The 18,846-nt window shown below is 41.9% G+C and overlaps 2 protein-coding genes across 2 annotated transcripts in view; both read left to right on the top strand.

Moving 5' to 3' along the window:
* Nucleotides 1–264: 264 nt before the first annotated feature.
* On the top strand, nt 265–8,156 carry qpct (glutaminyl-peptide cyclotransferase). The gene is made up of 7 exons (XM_030392328.1): nt 265–521; nt 2,843–2,989; nt 3,210–3,491; nt 4,802–4,969; nt 5,553–5,652; nt 6,758–6,874; nt 6,962–8,156. The coding sequence occupies exons 1-7, from the start codon at nt 393–395 to the stop codon at nt 7,141–7,143; spliced, it is 1,125 nt and encodes a 374-aa protein (XP_030248188.1). The 5' UTR covers nt 265–392; the 3' UTR covers nt 7,144–8,156.
* Nucleotides 8,157–10,366: 2,210 nt separating this feature from the next.
* cnksr3 (cnksr family member 3) overlaps nt 10,367–18,846 on the top strand; it is a 33,267-nt gene continuing 24,787 nt past the window's right edge. The window contains exon 1 of the mRNA XM_030391540.1: nt 10,367–10,644. Coding sequence (XP_030247400.1) covers nt 10,593–10,644 — 52 coding nt within the window. The 5' untranslated portion in view covers nt 10,367–10,592. The remainder of the gene's footprint in view (nt 10,645–18,846) is intronic.

The following is an 18,846-nucleotide window of genomic DNA, read 5'->3' as shown; positions in this document are numbered from 1 at the left end:
AAAAAAATATGAGCCTCTATATAAAAGCCCAGAGCCTGTATGTACTCACAAGAAATATGTTTTTTTGTCTTTTTTTTAAAATTATTATTATTAAACATAAAGCTCCCGACATAATGGGCCCACTAAGACTATAAGTCGTTTAGCCTATAGCCATAAATATGTTGTTCTGGTGTTGATAATTAGCAGTTATCAAAGGGAGATGTGTGCTCATTACAATGTCTTAGTCAACCATGTGGTTCCTGAAGCTCTCTCTCTCTCTCACACACACACACACACACATAGACACAAGCACACATAGCAGTATAGTGACGCGCTGTGGTTTAGAGAGCCTCGGGTCCTCCTCCCTCCTGCCTTTCACATGATCTGTAAGCTCTCACAGAGGAGAGACAGGAATGTGGAAAGGAGCGTCAACAACGATGGCCGAGCGCGGCCACTTTCCCTCAACAATGCGTTTATACACTGTGACCGTCTGGGTGACGCTCATCCACTGCGCCGGCGGGATTCCCTGGACACAAGAAAAGGTACATACATTCAGAGTATCTGCTCACATTTTGTGGCCGGGCAGTCATAATGTTCTATTTAGACACTCAGAAAACTGAAACCTGTAGCCTCCTTTTGACATGGCTAAATGAATGTGTGCCATTATTAATTCACTCTCAGTGGCTCATTTACTTTTTTCTATACTTTTAAAACATATGAACCCAATATCTTGAACCGTTGTCTTTGGATGTATGGGCTATTTGAAATTGCTTGAAAAATGATTACATTCAATTCTGTTCATGTTGTGTTTAAGATGGAGATAACCTGCACTTGACCTATTCAATATGAGAAAAGGGAAAGCTCCCAAATTTAGTTTTGGCATATACCTACATGTATATATTCATTCATGATATCCCAGCACTCTGCACTCTTTCCCGGCACTGTTGTGTAATTCTCTTGAGATGCACCTGGGTATGCCTGGCCATTCATGTTCCTCATTTATGCTCTTCTTCTCCTCTCCTCTTTGCCTAGTTGCTATGGCAGCACAGTCATCGTCGTTGATCCTCCAATTGCAGGTCTTGGTATTTATAGACCTTAAGTGGACCCCCTTTTAACCCTCTCTGAGCGCAGTGCGCCCCAGCTCTTTGGAGGACCACAGTCAGTCTGTGTGACCACATAATTATACTGTATGCACTGTGTGCCGTTCTGTAATTACAGGACTTGTGTTTGACTCAGACAGTTTTGGCCCAAGTCATACTGTGAACAGCTTTTGTAAGAGCATGTTTATGCTTCGATTGTAACGACCAGAGTAGAGGAATGTGCCCTCTCCTGTTTCCCGAGGCAGTAAAGTGAAACCAAATTAGGAGGAAGAACAAATGTCTCCTATGATTTCCTATAAACAATTATTCTGTCAGAAGAGCTGAATTAGATTTCAAGCAAAAACGATCAACATGTGCTGGTTCCTGCTTCTAAATTGCAACGATTTGCTAACCCCAGCCCTTTATGTCACAGTGAATTAAACGTCTATTTGAAGATGTCAACCTGGGCCTTGAGTGTATGTAATAGGTATATATAGTATAGTAAAATAGTATGGGTTTTCTTTAAACTGTTTTCTGACAAATCCATGAATTCCCTCATAGAAAAAAACAACACAATGATTGGTAATTTAAAAAATTGTCACATCAACAATTAAGGCACTACCAGTAGGCCCCGTTATTGAATAGCTTTGACTGTCCTCTGGGTTCTGTCTGTTACTAAGACAACCACAGCTCTCCGCAGGTGAACTTTGAGACCAAATGAAAAAAGGAGCCATGGGATTGGAGGATCAATATGTTTTTTTAACCCGTGGCTGCAATTTAGCATGCATCCATTCGACCCTTACAGCTTGAAACCTGAATCCAAATCCATACTGTCATTGCTTGGATTGCTCAAACTGGTTAATCTGCTCCAATCATGCCTATTTCCCAGAGCAAGAGAATAGAACAGCATGTTGACAGACACTCGACACTTCTCTGCTTCTTTTTTCAGTTCAGTTCTTTTCTAAAGTAGCCCTCGTGTGAATTTGTAGCCATTCAATCAATGTCTATTCACACTGTCTGAGTAGCCCTTATGTCTCTCTCTGAGGAGCTGTTCAAGTGAGCTTCACAGCTCATCTAATACACAGTTCTTGATACAAATTTTATCACAAGATCAAATTGGTGTTTTTTACAATTGGCTTATTTACATGCTTTCATGTACATGTAGGTGATGTCTGTCTAATGTTTTTATCTCCAGACTTCCCCTGCAACTTTAAAGGGACACTGTGTGGTTAAAGAGAGTAAATTCAAACTCAGAATCTTTATATTTACAATATCAATGAGGTGATTATACAAACTCAGAATCTTTATATTTACAATATTAATGAGGTGATTATACGAACTCAGAAATATTCTATTGTCCTATAACTGAATAAAAAAGCTTTTCCCAGAGGACAATTAAGTCCCTAGGACACCACAAACACAAAAACACCAAACTACGTAGTGCACCTTTAAACTAGAAAAAAAAAAAAAAAAGATTCCACTCTTGGCAGATGTAGTGACTGTTTTCCAGTAACATGTGAGTGTTGTGACACACTAAGCTCATTGGCTGTGTACGCTATTTGTCAATCATCTTGTTGCTCAATTTAAATGCATCAAATGAAGACTTCCACTGCTCTGACGGGAAGAGTTGTTGAAACATTTCCGTTATTACTGTCGCTGACTGAAAATAGGAGCTAACGCTGGTTAATAATATTTCATGATCCATACCCTGTTTGCGACACTGCAATTGACCCCATTTCTACTTCTCATCCACTTTGTTTGTTTTGTCCCGTGGTTGTGCTCAGCTCCATCACCGAGCTCTCACTCTGTCACAAGACGAGGTCCGCACCGCCGTGTCTCACACTGACCTGGGACAGATGTGGCTGAGGGACTTGAGGCCGCTGCTGGTAACCAGGTATCCGGGCTCTGCAGGCAGCCAGACCGTGCAGGAGGTGAGTTTATTCTCAGTGTATCTGTATTTCAGATACGGAAACATTTTCACAGGCAAGTATGTGACCAACCTTGAAACATTGAACTGTAAAATTGCAAAATTTAGTTGCTCTCACCTCAAGGAAAACAGAAATTAGTGTCAACTGAGAACCTGAATCAACACAAATTAGTGTTCTCGCTGAATGCTCATTAGTAACGAGTTATACCTGTGTGTGTTCATAGCATATCAAAACAACCTTCGCTTCCCTCGGAGCGGGCTGGGAAGTGACGGAGGATAAGTTTGTGTCACAAACACCCTACGGGCCCCTGTCCTTCACTAACTTAATTGCCACCCTCAACCCGGCAGCCAAGCGCCGCCTGGTCCTGGCCTGTCACTACGATTCCAAGTACTACCCGCCGCAGTGGCACGGGAGGGAGTTCCAAGGGGCCACTGATTCGGCCGTCCCCTGTGCCATGATGTTGGAGCTGGCACGCGCCCTGGACGAAGAACTGAAAGCTCAGAAGGTGGTGACCTGTAGCATGTGATTTCAAGTTACATAATGCATGACGGATCTGTCTGTCTGTGTGGGCTTTTCAATTATACTTTTTGAGGCGTGTATTAGCTTTTGTGGTTATGACTGACTAGCGATGACGAGTTGTGATGATGAATCACAGGCAAGTCTTACAACAGCTACGTCAAACAAGTCCAAACATCACCGGTTGCAGGAACTGGGTGAACGTCATTGTAGATTTTCCCTATATCATGGATCAGGTTTTGGATTGGGTGAGTCTGACCTTAGTGGTGGTAGCAACTTTTTTTATTTCCCAGGCTGCAAGATAAATTAGTTTAATTTAAATAATACAGTTGGTATTATCTTTATTTCTCCAGTTGGCACAATTGATTTCTTATGATAGCTGGACATTGCCATTTATCAAACCACAGTGCACAGTGCTATTTTGGAATTTTCCAGGACTATTTTCTCCCGCGAATTAATACACACCCAAATTGTGTTGACCGTAACGTGAACTACATTGATGTTGATGAAAAAAACGTGTCACCCAGCGTGGCCTAACAGATCATGTGTTAACAGTCATGAGCAACACTGGAGCAATAGGGCACAGACATATATTCCAAATCAGACTTCAAGCTACACAGAAAACATGGGATTTGTTCACAATAAGAAAAGACACAAAGCATTTTCATTGAGTGAGTCGGGTGAAGGTTTATGGTTTTGCTCAGTATACGTAAAATGTATGTTTAACTTCGTTGGCAAAGACCTGAGGATATTCTCTAAATTGTTTGAATTAGACACCCACCAAAAATATTTCTACTCTTAAAGCTATAATTATTGTGTCTTTTTATAGGGAATTAGCACAAATTTGCCATCAAAAATATTTACTTGCACTACAAACAAGAGTCTCGTAAGGGAAAAACACTTAGTATTCATATAGCTTGCTCTTAGCCCTTTCCCTGATTCACAGTTGAGGTCAGACCCCTGTCTACTGGGCGTATGGTGACAGGGCCTGTGACAGGGCTGGATCGGCCAAGGGATGTGTTACTCAGCTGTCTGTCAAAAAAGGTCACAGTGGGAATAGGAATCACACTTGAATACCAATACTGCCGGGGAGGCAGACGCATAATCAATATCACAGCTGATAAATGACTCACTATTACAGAAGGATTTTTTTTTTTTTTTTGCAAAATTAAAGACAGAAAAAAAAAACCTCATGCAGTGTCTGTGTTACTATACTCTCATAACCACTAGGGGGCAGCAGAACTCTATGAATGTAAACTCTTGTGGCATGGGACTGACTTCTTTTTACCTCCTGTGTAGATTTCCAGCCCTGACCTGACCCTGCAGTTGCTCTTCTTCGATGGAGAGGAGGCTCTTTTCCAGTGGACCCCCACGGACTCCCTGTATGGCTCTCGCCACCTGGCCCAGAAGATGGAGACCACCCCACACCCCGCCGGAGCCACGGACACCAACCAACTCCACGGCATTGTACGTCACAGATCCATTTTACCACTCACCCTTCGCCGCCCCAAACTACCATAGATTAGCATAATCACTTAATCACACTTAAGATCATCCCTTTGTTAGCCCACATCAGTTTCAGGACAATCTGCTTAAGCCTGATCTCCTCTAACACACACAGCCCTCACAGGCACCTCATCAAGGGGGCTGTACGTCTTACATAGATTTGTGCTTCAGTGCCACACAATTTATCATCTGGGAGGTTAACAAACATAATTTATTATGCAGTGTATGATAACAACATGTCACATTAATTGGTGTAAGTTTTTGTATCGGGCTGTGGAGAGATAGCCCAACTGTTTATCAAGAAATGTTGACATTCCTGCGGGGACAGACAGAGATAAAGCAGACGATATCTTAAAGAAGCTAGTGTGTGTGCAGGCCTGTAGACACACAAAGGGTGGTTTGTGCGCCTTGCAGAGATAGCAGAGACTGATGTCAGTGTGTTGCACCACCTCACCGCGATTACTATGGGAGTGGGCTTCTCATGACTTATCTTTAGGATGGTGCCTCATGGTCGCTCTCCCTCTCTCTGCTCCTTCTCCTGCAGGATCTGTTTGTGTTGTTGGACCTGATCGGGGCTCCAAGTCCACGTTTCGGCAACCAGTTCCCCATCACAAAGCACTGGCTCTCCAGACTGCAGAGCATTGGTGAATAATCCGATGTTTTGTTCGAACTTTAATCACCAAGTAGGTCCGTTTACTTTGTTGAAGGTGTGCCACAAGCAACCGGAGTCACTTTAATCACAAGTCATCAGTCAGTGATGGAAGAAGTACCCAGAACATTTTAGCTAAGGAGCGATAACACGTTGCAAAAATACTCTGTTACAAATAAAAGTATTGAAGATTCGAAGATGTGCTTTGGTAAAAGTAAATAGGATAAGCATCAAAACGCACTGAAAGTATCAAAAGTTGACAAAATTCAAAATTCAAAAGTTCAAAGTTCAAAGACCCAAAAGATCAACTGTCTACACAAAAGATGATAATTTGTACAAACACATTATTATGTGTGCCACATAACAAAAAAGAAAATATGTCTTCCAGGACCTCAGGGGCTCCTGAAGTGTTTTTTGATGATAACCTAAATAAATCCCTGTGATCAGCAACTTAAACTACATATGAGGGTCTGTGGAGATCATATTGTTCACTTGATCTAATGTCCAAGTTAAATCAATGGAAGTAAAGTTAAAAGTACAATATTTGCCTCTGTAGTGGACTGGAGTAGACATAGAAAGTTGCTTAAATTGTATATACTTAGAGGAATTTGAGGCAATTGTATTATGAATTAATCGCTGTTGTTCTTGTCCATATGTGAGCTGCTTGTAACATGACGTGAAAAATGAAACCTTCTTCGTCTCTCTTCGTTGCCTGTACAAGCCTGTGGAGGAATTGTTTATGTTGTTATAATTGTTTAAAATGTACGTTAGTGCAGTACATTAGTAATTGCTGACAGAGCATTAAAGGCCCTGATGATCTCTTATCTTAAACAGGCTTCTTTCTATGTGTGATGGGTGTTTGATGGGTGCTATTTTAACATACTAGTTTTGATTATTTATCATGAGAGATTTCTGTTTTGTTCCTTTTTTGAGGTGGATGAAGCTTCGTTCGATAAAGGGGACGGGGTTTACAGGGTTGTTTGCGATCAAACCAGAACTAGAAAACAAACCACAGCCTCAGTGAAGTAAATCAGCTCATCCTTGAATTGCTGATTTTTTAAACTATTGATACCATGATGTTCTCCCTCTTATTTCCTCAGAAAAGCGTTTACACTCCATGAACCAGCTTGTGAATCATCCCACCAGTGTAGAATATTTCTGGCCCGATGTACCTGTTGGCCACATACAAGACGATCACTTACCATTCCTAAACAGAGGTGACACACTAAACACCACAAATGTGATTTCTATAGTATATCGTGCAGCTCTGTTGGGTGATGACCTTCCTGTGCCTCTCTTGTCAGGTGTGCGCGTCGTCCACCTCATCCCGTCGCCCTTCCCGTCTGTGTGGCACACGTTTGACGACAACGAGCAGAACCTGGATCGCTCCACCATTCAGAACCTCAACAAGATCCTGCAGGTTTTTGTCCTGGAGTACCTCAACGCCAGACCAACCGTCGCTTCAACCCAACAGAACGCCCCGTAAAAAAACCTCAGCCAACCGTTCGACAACTCTTTGATGTTTCACTGTAAAGTAAAGACCATGGGCTGTTCCTTTAAAGACTGAGATAATAGATTATTTTCAATGCTGTTTAAACGCCAACATTATCTATTCCTTGGCCTTAGAATCGAGACGTGAGGTTGAGACGCAACCCTGCACATCGGATGGGTGCCAACTGCAGACACAGAGAGGATGTGTAGAGATGCTTTATGTTGACTACATGGACATGTACTTTTTTTTTTTTATTTGAAGAGCTATGTCATAACATGCGTTGGCTCATGTATGTATATGTGAAAGGTATTTTCTTGCCAAGTGGGTTCATAAATGACTTCAAGACTCCGAAGCTTCATCTTCCTTTCTAGCCCTTAGCAACAAGATCGGTACACAGGATCTCCTGTGTGTTTTTTTTTTTTTTTTTTACGACACTGCTCTCTTTATATCCACCCCCTCCTTTACGCTGTGAGGAGGCATCTTAGTGTCAATGCTAATGTCCAGGGTCTGGTGCTTCCAAGAGAGGGGAAGAGAGCAATGCAGACGTTAAAAAAATTGATAATTAAAATGCATTTCAAAGCTGTTGATAATTTCATTATGAGTTCGTTTGGGGACATCCAAAGTCCCTGATCTGTTATGTACTCAATATGGCCACAATATATGGCAGCAAAACACATGAGACGTTGTCAGGCTGTGTGTTTCAGCTTCAGGGTACATGGTATTTCCTCTCCCACAGTAAATCTGTTCATTGTTTATAGAGAAAACCTGTCAGTGGCAGGAAGTGGGTTTATTTGTATTTTAACAACATCTTAAGCCCTTCATATCCTGTCATCTTAGATAGTGAAGTGGATAACTTCCTGTGCTGATGTTTCATGTGCCTGTCTTTGTTTATATGCCATTATTAGCCCCATTTTTAAATGTAGATCCCACAATAATATACAGCGCCCGAACCGGGACTTCCTTTGTTTTGAGACCGAAATAAATGTTGATTCAGAATACGAAGGAGATCAAGCGGAGTCTTGTTTTTTGTTTTGTTGTGGATTTAGAAGTTGATTTTACTCTGATGCTTGGTCTTTATGAATGGTCCTCAAACAGCAAGAATAGCCAATAGAATTTGTCTTTTGTGTTTTGCTCAGGTCTTTCTCCCTCTCTCAGCCGTAAAGCTTTTAGGCCTTCTTCTCCTCAGCGGACCAAAGCCCCCCATCCATCCCTCTGCCTCACCTCGACAACAATCCCATGATTCACTTAATCCTATCGGGGAGGGCCATCCCTGGATTCCACACCACCCAAATCCCTTTCAATACAGCCCACTCCCATGAGAACTGAATGTGGCTCTCACTGCGGTCAGATATATTTGTGATGCCTGCCAACAATGTGCACAAACATAGTGTATATCTTGTCTTGAGGGAGATTAAATGTGCTCAAACGGCCATTACTTATCTGAGACTGCAGTGTGCTCTATAGTTCCTCCCAGAAAGTTGTGAAATCTCTGTGTTTTGATGCTTTCTCCAAATGTCTGCAGTAGTAAGACATAACTGATCTGTAGCTCTTCACCTATTTTTTGGTCTCTTGCTGTGGTGATCATGTTTTCTATAAATGCTTTCCTCAGGCATTCTACCTGTCAGTCATCACCAAAATTACTCTCCTGAGATGTTCAACAGAAAATGTCTTTAATTACCTTTAATCTAAAGAAAAGTCTCTTATTCAAAATATGTCTTGCTTCAGTCCAACCAACGAGGACACAAGCATGTTGGAACAAGGAAAAAGAAGAGAAGGAGAACAAATTGTTGTACAGCACTGTAGTGGGGCTTCCAGTAATTTTTTTGCCTGACAGCAAACTGATGCGTGCCCAGCTTTAATAACAGTCGAGCTCTAATCTCTGGCTGATTACAGTGCAGAGTGTACAACAGCTTTCAGCTGTACAGTAATGCAGTGATGGGAAAGGCAGGGACTCTCCCATGCAAGGTGTGTTTCAGATTGTTAGAAAACAATAAGCCTGTCAGGATCCATAATACTAAAATTACTTGAAAATACATACAGCCATTAAATACTGTAGCTATAACACTTCAAAGTGATACATGAAATACATATGTATTAACTTTATATGTAATGAATATGTATGTATCATATAAATATATATTTTGTTAATAAAACATAGACGTCATCACACAAACTGTTCCTTCACATCCTGTTGATAATTTTAGTTTTGAACATTTTCAACCAAAAATCTCACATATTGCATCTTTAAAGCGAAACCTTAACCTTAAAGTTGGGGTGTTTTCTAAATTAGTTACTTAGATTCTTTACAATGCGACTCTTTGTGAGCAGGTCTGTGTGGATAGCAGGGCAGCCTCCTACTACATGCAAGGAAGCAAGTTACCAACAGAGGGCAGCAGTGAGTCACATTCAGTTTAGTGGAAACTTAAGTGCACTCCGGCCTCGAGTGTTTTTCTTACACGGTTTTATAAGCTGGTGAATGCAAAAATGATTGTACAAATTTAGCTAGTAAAACACGAATGACTTTATGTCGTGTCAAGGCATTGCCAGTGTGTTATGACCTATGAATATGGCCAATAATAATGTGTTTAAAACATAGTACAAAATTAAGCACTGAAATGCATATATCTATAATGTAGCTTATAATGCAGCTAAAGCTATAGCTAATAGCTTTAATATATTTTTGCATGATATTTTTTCTTGTAGGAGCAACAACACATCAACTGTGCAGCACTGTCTGATGTGTGCACGCCTCCAGTTTCAAGTAAGGGCGGTGAAATCATGTGTTGCATTCACGCGCCCTGAGTAAACTCCTAACTCCTCCATGTACCGAAGAGGGAAACACCGGCACACGAGATCGTTAATGATACGACAAACTGTTGTGCGATGGTGTTCAAGCATGTTAAAGAAGTAATATTAAATTAGATTTAAAAAAAAATTGGTGTTGCAAAGGCAATCAAAAAAGGGGTAAATACATCTCGACATAAATTAGTTACAGTGAGCATGCATTACTGTGAAAATGTGAATACGTAACTCTTTAGATTAACTAAGAAATATAGATTAAATGGAAAGAACATAATATGTTACATTATTTCTATTTATCTTTATAAGAGGAAAAAGTCATCTTAAGGTTTCCTGGGGTTTTATTTTGCCTCGAAGTGGCAATTTATCCCAGTCTTCCCGGCAGCCCTTGAATGCAGCACTGATCCCAGGCCGGTCTGTGAGGAGCGGTGGTGAGGATTTCATTCCAGCCTCCAGTCCCGCGTGTACACATTCGTCCAGCGGGTGAACACACAGAGACGAACAGCACCGACTTGTTGCGAGAATGTGACAGTGTATCAGATTTTTTTTTTGTGTCATTTAAATTTGTAGAACAATTTTGCCATTTGCAATTGTGCCAATTTTAAGGCACATTTTCGTCTCGGGTGTTTTGTGTCAAGGAAGCCATGGAGCCGATAACAAAGTGGACGCCGAAGCAAGTTGTCGACTGGATGAGAGGTAAGTTATGTCCCGAGCTCTTCGTGTGTAGCGCTAACATACGTTTTGTTTGACAGAAACAGTAGCTCTTTGGAGACTTTGCTGCTTTTCGGAAAGCTTTTCTGTCTCAACTCTGCGTCGCTCCTCAGATATTCATCTCGAGCTGGTTTCGTAGAAACTGCTCCTGTGTGTCAACATACCTCCACCGACGCGTCAAACAATGGGACTGCATTTCTTTTACTCTCACTTACGGATGACAAGTTGAGCAATTTCACTTAAAACTAGTTGTATACTCCGTCCTGTGATACGGCTTCTCAATTGCTGGTCTTTGTCAATGTTTTTTATTGTTATTGTGTGTGTGTGTGTGTGTGTGTGTGTGTGTGTGTGTGTTACTTGTCTGGGTGATAAGCATTAGCTGATTCAAGAACCTAAAGAAATGTTGGATTCAATCCCAAATGCACTAGTGTTTCAAACGTTTCTATGCCAGAAATCCCAAATTTATCATCAACTCGGACAACAGACTCAGTTTTCTTGCACATTTTGCCCCATGGTCTCCAATTTAAAAGCAGTTTTGTTGTCATGTGAGGAATGATATGAACTCATTGTAACTATGGTTTTTAATTAAGTATTTGTTACCAGTACTCATTTTAATCATGACCTCAGTTATGAAAGCACTGCCTGGTGTGGTAAACTTGCTCCTTATGAGGAAGCCAACTCTGGTGGAAGCCCATCAATCATTTTGCTGTCAGACTTCTATTTTAGTGCTTTTTCGTTTGGAACTGACATAAAAAAAAAACCCATACCTGTTTCAGGCAGTGAGAGGCATGCCTGCTATGGTAATAATGACATCAGTACGCCTTGAACTCACTCACAGCATAGGCATGTCTGGTGAGAGACAGCAAATGGTATTTGAACTATGGATGGAATTGGTCATCTTTCCAAACACATAAAAACAGCGAAGTGTGTTTATATTAAACAGGAAACAGAGTAATGAGCTGCTTATACAGACAGCGGTGGGACTTGGCCGTTCGGCTCGAGGATATTTGGAAGCTGCCCAAAACAAATCATATGTGACTTCCTTTTTTTTTTCCAAATTAGTATCACAGGGCAAGCTCTTTTGTCATTAATTGGAGCTATGACAGTGTTGTAGTGCTGTTAGTGCTGATTGAAGCATGTGCTCATCCATAGTTGGGAGCTAAAGGGGATTGTGGAGGGGTTAGTTTCAGTGTGTCCAGTGAAAAGAGCCCAGCACGCATGGATGGAGGATTAGTTGTCTACACAGGCCCCATCGCTGTCAGTCTCCTGCAAATCTGACTCAGCGATTGTCTCTGTAGGTTTTAACCAGTGGATTTGCAGAGCCCTACAAACATGGCAGAATTGAGCGAACTGAAATGACAGCAGACCATTCATGGGAATAGTACAAACATCCATTTCACATACAAACCATTCATTAACATGAGCGTCAACCTGCATTTGACCGTTTTATACCAAGTGGTTGGTGTTGAGTCATTATTTCTAAACTATTTCATTTATTCAAAGGTGTTGACTGCAGTGTTGTCTTACCAAAGTTTCAACAAGAGCCAGTGACGCAGCTTTACAGTCATTCCCAAAATGTAGCTTTCCTCGTTGTGGTTTAGCGAGGCTAAATAGCCATTTGCTTTGCTTTGCGGCGTCATCAGTGGGTGTAGACTACAATTACTTTTGGGAGAAACTGGATATGCCCTTAAGCAGTCAGAGCCACAAAACAAACACACTTAACAACTAAAATTCAAAATACAGCTCCACTGTTGGCTGTAATTTAAACCGTTTTTCTCAGATCACTGATTGGTCTGGCTCCCAGCTGCTGCGTCATATCTTCAAATTGAACTAGGGCTGGGTGGTAAGACCTTAGATATTATCACTTTACTGTTATTCTACCTTAAAAAACCGAGAGAAGATACCACTTGTGCCATATTACAATACAAGGTTTTCCAAAATAGAAAGTACATATTATATAACGATAACGATGGAATATTGATATGCGGCCCAGTGCTAACTCTACATAAAACGAACATGATGAATTATTTTTTTGTTTTTCTTTTATACGGTAAACCTTTGAGTAGCTAAAGTAGCAACTTGTGCGCCAGAATTTTGTTTGACATCCTAGCGTCTAAGAGCAGCAAAGAATGTGGCTAAGAGAGGGCCAGAAGTCACCAGCTGTTTCCACTGAAAAGGAAAGACCTTGTGTTGTCCTCGGTGACCGCTGTACAGTACACAGCCACAACATAGCATGTAAATACTGATATTGCTTGACTGAAGAACGACTTGTTTAATCCTTTCGTGCCAAAGACAAGCAGCATCGAGCTGAAGTAAATCCCATGTCAAAGACGGGGTCATGGCCTCATGTTGACCTTTTCACAGCAATGGTAAACATACGTGTTTCAAGAGTTGTTGCGCATCTGTGACAGAAGTAAAATTAAACTCCCAGAAAGCACGTATGAAGACCTTCTCTCGCTTTTCCCTGAAGTTGTTTTCCTCAGTAGGACAAGGCCTTTTTTGTGTATTGAGGCTGTTGTTAATCACTCGCATTGTTCAAGGAGATCAAGCGGTGGTTGGTGGATGTTTATTGCGAGTGAAAGGGCGTAGCTTCTTTCAATTTAAACACTGTTGTTTTTTGTTTGGGGACTGGAGGAGATGCCCTGAGGCACAGTTCATTCAACTCGAGCTCTGATCTTCCAGCTGGACGCGTGGTGTCGTGTGAATGGTATCACATGTGTCATGTGTGGGACTACCTACCCTGGGGGAAAAACACACTTTACTAATGACAGTGTAGGTGTCACAGAACAATGTATTTTAAATCTGTATTTCAATTAAAAGTTGTTTTTGTCACAGTTTCAAAATTAAATAGTTAGATTTGAAAAAAGTATATCCAGTGACTCAGAACCCATCTTCACAAATACAAAATATGTATGTTATATGCTGCTAGTCATTTTCCAAATATAGTCCCCACATGGGCAATGGCTCAGTTGAGGAGAGCTGGCACCTTTGAGGGAATGTTTAGCTCCAACTTAGCTGAATAGTTTCTCATTTACCAAACATGCTTTCCCCCCCCCCCCCTCCCCACTTGTCCACTTTGTAGTTACCAGGAGTGCGACTGCCAAGTTTAACAAGGCATCCCAAACATGCAAACCTGCACAACTCTGTCTGACTGAGTGGCTTTTATCCAAACACCCTGGATATCCCCCAGCATTTGCTATACTTAAATACTGGCTAATCAAATTTCAAAGCCCTGCATCTGGAAATGGATAAGCCATGTGAATTTTAGCAATGGGTTTATTTTAAGGAGGAAGTCGTGATTTGATTCCTGCTGATCTAGTTTGGCACACATCTATACAAGGCCTGTTGCTATTAGTTTATCAGTGATGGTTGTGTGTTTGTATGTGAACATTACCCATAAGCAGAAGTCTGATATGAATGGTCAGATGGAGGTCAGCCATGTGCTCTTTCCCAGGTCATGCAGTCATGTGGTTGGAAACAAGAGTAGTAGCAAGGGTGTGTGTGGCAGCCTCCTGCCTCTCAAGTAGCACCAAAGTGCCAAGAAGGCAATTATCTTGTCAGAGAGGTGGCAGACATGTGCTGAATGTGCTTTTGTCTTTGACCAAGTGTGTGCTTGGAAAAATAACAGCATTGTGTCCAAGTCGGCACACACTGAATGACTCCACTGATGGGTACCTTCAGCAGCCTTATCTTAAGAGATGATAGTGAGGTGTGGGCAATGATGGCCTATGATCCTTATCTGGCTAAAACAGAGACTTCCTAAACTGGAGTGCGAACAGACGTTGTGCAGACACCTCACCCTTATTAAGGCATCCACTGCCTCTGTTTTAGCACCTATGTTTGGACAGCCTCCACAGGCATCATTAATCCATTTTAGCAACCCTTACACTGAAGGCTGTGTGTGTATGCATCAGGGAGAGCAGGTGTTAAATTAATCTAAACCTAGGATTTAAGAACAGCGGAAATCTGTCTCCCTTCTCGTGGCCTCACGTACACATAGAAGTAACGCAGTGAAATGTCTTCATCGTCATTCATTCTTTGCCATCCCTTAAAGTTAAAACCTCTTTTTGTCATTTATCAGTTACCAATCATCCAGCCATTCAGCTTCAAGAAATGATCTATTGTGCTCCACTGATGGGCAGATAATAACCATGTTACCTTTCAATAGAAAATGGCCTTTAGAGTTCAGGGGAAGTGCTGTAAGAGGATTCCCCCTAGGGAGAGGAGACTGAAAGGGTTTGCTGTGGTTTCGCTTCTGTCGGCCCCTCCATGGCCTGTTTCTCACACGGCCTGGTGTCCAAGCATCATAGCCTCAGGAGTTCCAACATATGGGGACTTCTAGATAAATCATTAATAGTTAATGTTACTGTTCTTATCTAGTGATGAGGAGACAAAGACGGACAAAAGCCTGTGTATTTATCAATTCAAAGATCTTTACTGTTGAGACAGTGTATTCATCTTTGATATTATGTTTTGACAGTACACAGAAATGATCCATCATATGTGTGGCACTTTATAGGGGTGATATTATTATTTTTTTTATCAGTAAACCAGAATCATTTTTCATTTGCATGTATACCCAACGGTTCTCCTCCCAGTGCCAGGAGAGGAGACCAAGTGTCACCTTGTATGCCTGCCAGCCTGGGTTAGATCAGTTTGCTTTTCATTCAAATCTGAAATGTGCATTGCAAATCTCCCAGATGATCTCAGCTTAGCAGGACCTGCAAGCTATTTGGCCGTGCTCTGCCCTAAGAGCATTGGTCCGTGAGGTGCCATGCTTAAGCCATGGGAATAAAGGTTCAAACCTGTAGTGGCACAGCGGGTGCAAATACGGGTCACACACTGACCGACCTCTCGTGCAGGGATTTCAAGTGCTTGCGCTTGCCCGCACTCACTGGTTTATCTCATGCCATGATTGTGCCTTAAGGCTCACCCTAACACTCATGTAATTTGTCATGTAAATGTAAGTTTTTTTAATTCATTTAAGTCTTCAGTTGCTCCTGACCCAGATCTGTGCTTGCGTGTTGATTCACACTCGTACAGAGAAGAATAAAGGAAGTGAATGGCTCTGTTGGTATTGCTATCAAAGCACTGCTAATGCATTTATGCTCAAATAACCACAGAACATGAGAGGAATGCATTCAACGGCTGCTATTTTCCTTCCAAACCAGCAGCTCTGTGAATGAGCAGTCAAAACAGGTCACACATGCCCTATGTTGCATTTGGAGCCACCAGTTGCTTTTAACGGATTTAAAAATACTGGACTCAGTCTAGTTTGATGGGTAGTCGCTGACCAAATGCACACAAAGCTCACCGGCTTACACTGTAATGGAGTGTAATGTCATTATGATTATGTAGTGATCTGTAGTTTTATGAACTGTTAGCCACTCTTGGGTTTAGCAGGGCACTTGGGCAGATGCCAGAACAGAGTGTGTTCAAAACATGTTCAGACTAGTCCATATTCTTATTCATTCGAGCACAGAGACTCACTGAATTCCTGTCTAGCTATTCACACACTTCAAAATTCCCATCCACATAGGAAAGAAGGATCTTGCAGTAAAACTTTAGGTGAATTTACTGACTTTCATTTAGCAATCTGCCGTGTTAACATTTGGATAATAGCATTGTTTTGGTATTGAATTAGTCATGCAGGACGGCTCTCAATGCTTTGTGTTTGTGTTTTCACTTGCTGTGACTTGTCTCTGATCTGTCAGCTCTCGTGTTGACTTGTTACATTAGAGGGTGCTGATAGATAAGTCAGTTGTAATGGGTTAGTCTGTCTTTTCAAAGCATTGACGGCGCAGTGATGAGCCTTGAGGTCCATTATCAGCATGTCTCCATAAACCATGAATGGATGAAAGTGTTTGTTTTCACCAGAAAGCTAAAAAACATCTGTTTGGTTAAATGGAAAGACCCGTACTTTCTTTGCAGTTCTAGCACTCTATTTTTGAAAGGCCTTAAAGCTGATAAGGAGACACAACTGTGCCAAGCTTCTGTTTTCATTTGGTTATTTTAGAAAGTCACCTCAGGAGACCACCGAAAATCCCATTGTGCCTTTCCAGGGTAATTTCTTTCACTTAATTTCCATCTTCCTCGGGACTTCCCAAAACACCAATTTGTTGCTTATTTCCTTATTCTCTGTCAACAGTCAAAGCAAATGTGCAGATGACTTATCAGAATACAGGTCAGCTGTGACAGCTCCACCCTGAGAGGCTTTTTTAATTTTGGAATCAGTTGTGAAATCACTCTACCTACTGAACTGAATCTCATCTAAATATGACTTATCACTTCTCAAAGCATTAGAAAGTTTCAAACAACAATGTCACTCGGTTGATTTCCATTCACTAGGCTGTACAAAGGTTATTAGAGCAAAATGCCGGCTCTGAATTTGTTAAACAGGGAGTGGTGGCTCCCCTGAGCAAACAATCATGGGAGATTCTGTTGATCCTTCCTTTTGTCTCCTGGTGCAGACATCTGGGGAAAGCCTCTCACTTGCCATTCATCTGTTTGTTCAAGTCAACAGAACATTCATCATTTATGGGAGCAAGACTGTCATTTTCTTAATCTGTCCTGACTGTCGGGTAGACCCGTAACAGGTGCCGGCCGGAGTACAAACAACCTCACCTGGAAATGGGCCGAGTGTGTTAAGATGGTGAGAGAGATTCGCTTGTTGTCGTTTTTTCCTAAAGGATCCGTCATTGTTTGGAGCATTAAATCAAAATCTAGGATCACATCTTTAAACAACAAAGTCAGATAGTCAGTAAAGTAACCACAGTGCAACATGCAGTGTGTGAATGTGTTATGTGAATGGCTGCGTCATAGGTGCCCCTACCTAGCCTGTGGGTGACGCACTGTTGCTCACCGATACCTTTCATTGAAGATGACTCATTCTCCCCCAGCTGCACCACTCGTAGCAGGGAGCATGGGATCAGCTGCCTACAGCCTGTAGGCTGCCTAGTAATGTCTTGAATTGCATAATTCAAGTGTTCATTATATCTGCTCCTCACTGTTCATGACTACTCAGATGAGTAACAGAGAGTTTTCATGGAAAGTTATTTGAATGGAATGTATGTGTCCTTTTGTGAGGCGCGTGTGCATGTTTGCTGTTCTTGCCCCACCACAGAGAGGATAGATGGGCTAATGATGCTCTCAATCTTTTTGACCCTTGTGTCCTCCCTCCCTGACCTGGACACAAGCCAGCGGTAAATCACTCCTCTGCTTCCTCCTTTCCACTTCAGCCTATTCTATCCGCTCCCCCCAACCTCTTCCCACTTCCCCCTGTTATTTACAGCTCAAGCCAATGCCCCAGCTCTTTAGTTGGCAGCCACTGGGACGAAGTGAGTGACCACTGGTAGCAATAAGAAGTCAGAGCAAGGTGCTCCTGCTGGATTTCCCCTGAGTAGGGAGCCGGCAGCCAGCTCAGACTTGTGTGTGGACAGGCCTGGCTGAGGGGCTGATCTCCACTGCGACAGGGTCAAAGATGGACCCGCTGTCAGTTTTGATTGAGTAAATCCTCCGCTTGGCTCGGCAGCTGAATCTTTCTTTCTACTTTTTCAGCCAGACTTTTTAACAAGATTTGAGGGGGGGAACTACCCACTGAGAGATTCATGGCAATTAGCAGGTTCTTATCCAAAGATGCTTACGGGGTTCCATATCGGGTATGGAGCAAGTACTACGCTCAACCATACGAGCCAGAGGGACAATTTGATGCTATCTTTGGTTTAATTAAAGGCTTGTGTCTGTCTGTCATATTTTTCCATTTCATAAAAGCATTGTCATACAACATAACAGCACAATGGATGCATCGTTAAGTTTGGCCCTGCTAGAAACTTGCATGCTGTGTCTGAGTGCTAGCACACTTTTTCCCATGGCAAACTAAATGAGTGTGGCTTGTTTCCTCCCCCAAACCTTGTCCATCTTTATTGTGGTTTCCATAGGCAGCTATTATGGTGCTGGTAAATAGCTCTGTAATCAGTATGCAGGGCCACCCTGATCATACACCATACGTGTGATGGGATGAAAGCACTAAACAGGGTTCCCCATGTTTTTCTCTATGACCTGTTTATGTCTCAGCGGCTATGACTCTGAACCCAGAGTTAAATTTGACAGAGGATGTCACTTCTTCAAAGTTGTAATTTTCTTTTTCGTCTTTCCTTGTCTTTCTTCTCTCTCTCCCTTTCGTTTCCC

The sequence above is a fragment of the Sparus aurata genome, chromosome 16 (genome assembly GCF_900880675.1).
Source record: "Sparus aurata chromosome 16, fSpaAur1.1, whole genome shotgun sequence".
Taxonomy (NCBI): domain Eukaryota; kingdom Metazoa; phylum Chordata; class Actinopteri; order Spariformes; family Sparidae; genus Sparus; species Sparus aurata.
Note: the sequence above shows the minus strand (reverse complement) of the source record. Positions and strands in the feature narration are given on the sequence as shown.

Bases quoted from the DNA above. Each gene is read 5' to 3' on its own strand.
- qpct (XM_030392328.1), top strand. From the start codon at position 393: ATGTGGAAAGGAGCGTCAACAACGATGGCCGAGCGCGGCCACTTTCCC. The intron at 3,492-4,801 runs GTGGTGACCTGT...CCTCCTGTGTAG, and splicing joins AAGAACTGAAAGCTCAGAAG to ATTTCCAGCCCTGACCTGAC. The intron at 6,875-6,961 runs GTGACACACTAA...CTCTCTTGTCAG, and splicing joins CTTACCATTCCTAAACAGAG to GTGTGCGCGTCGTCCACCTC.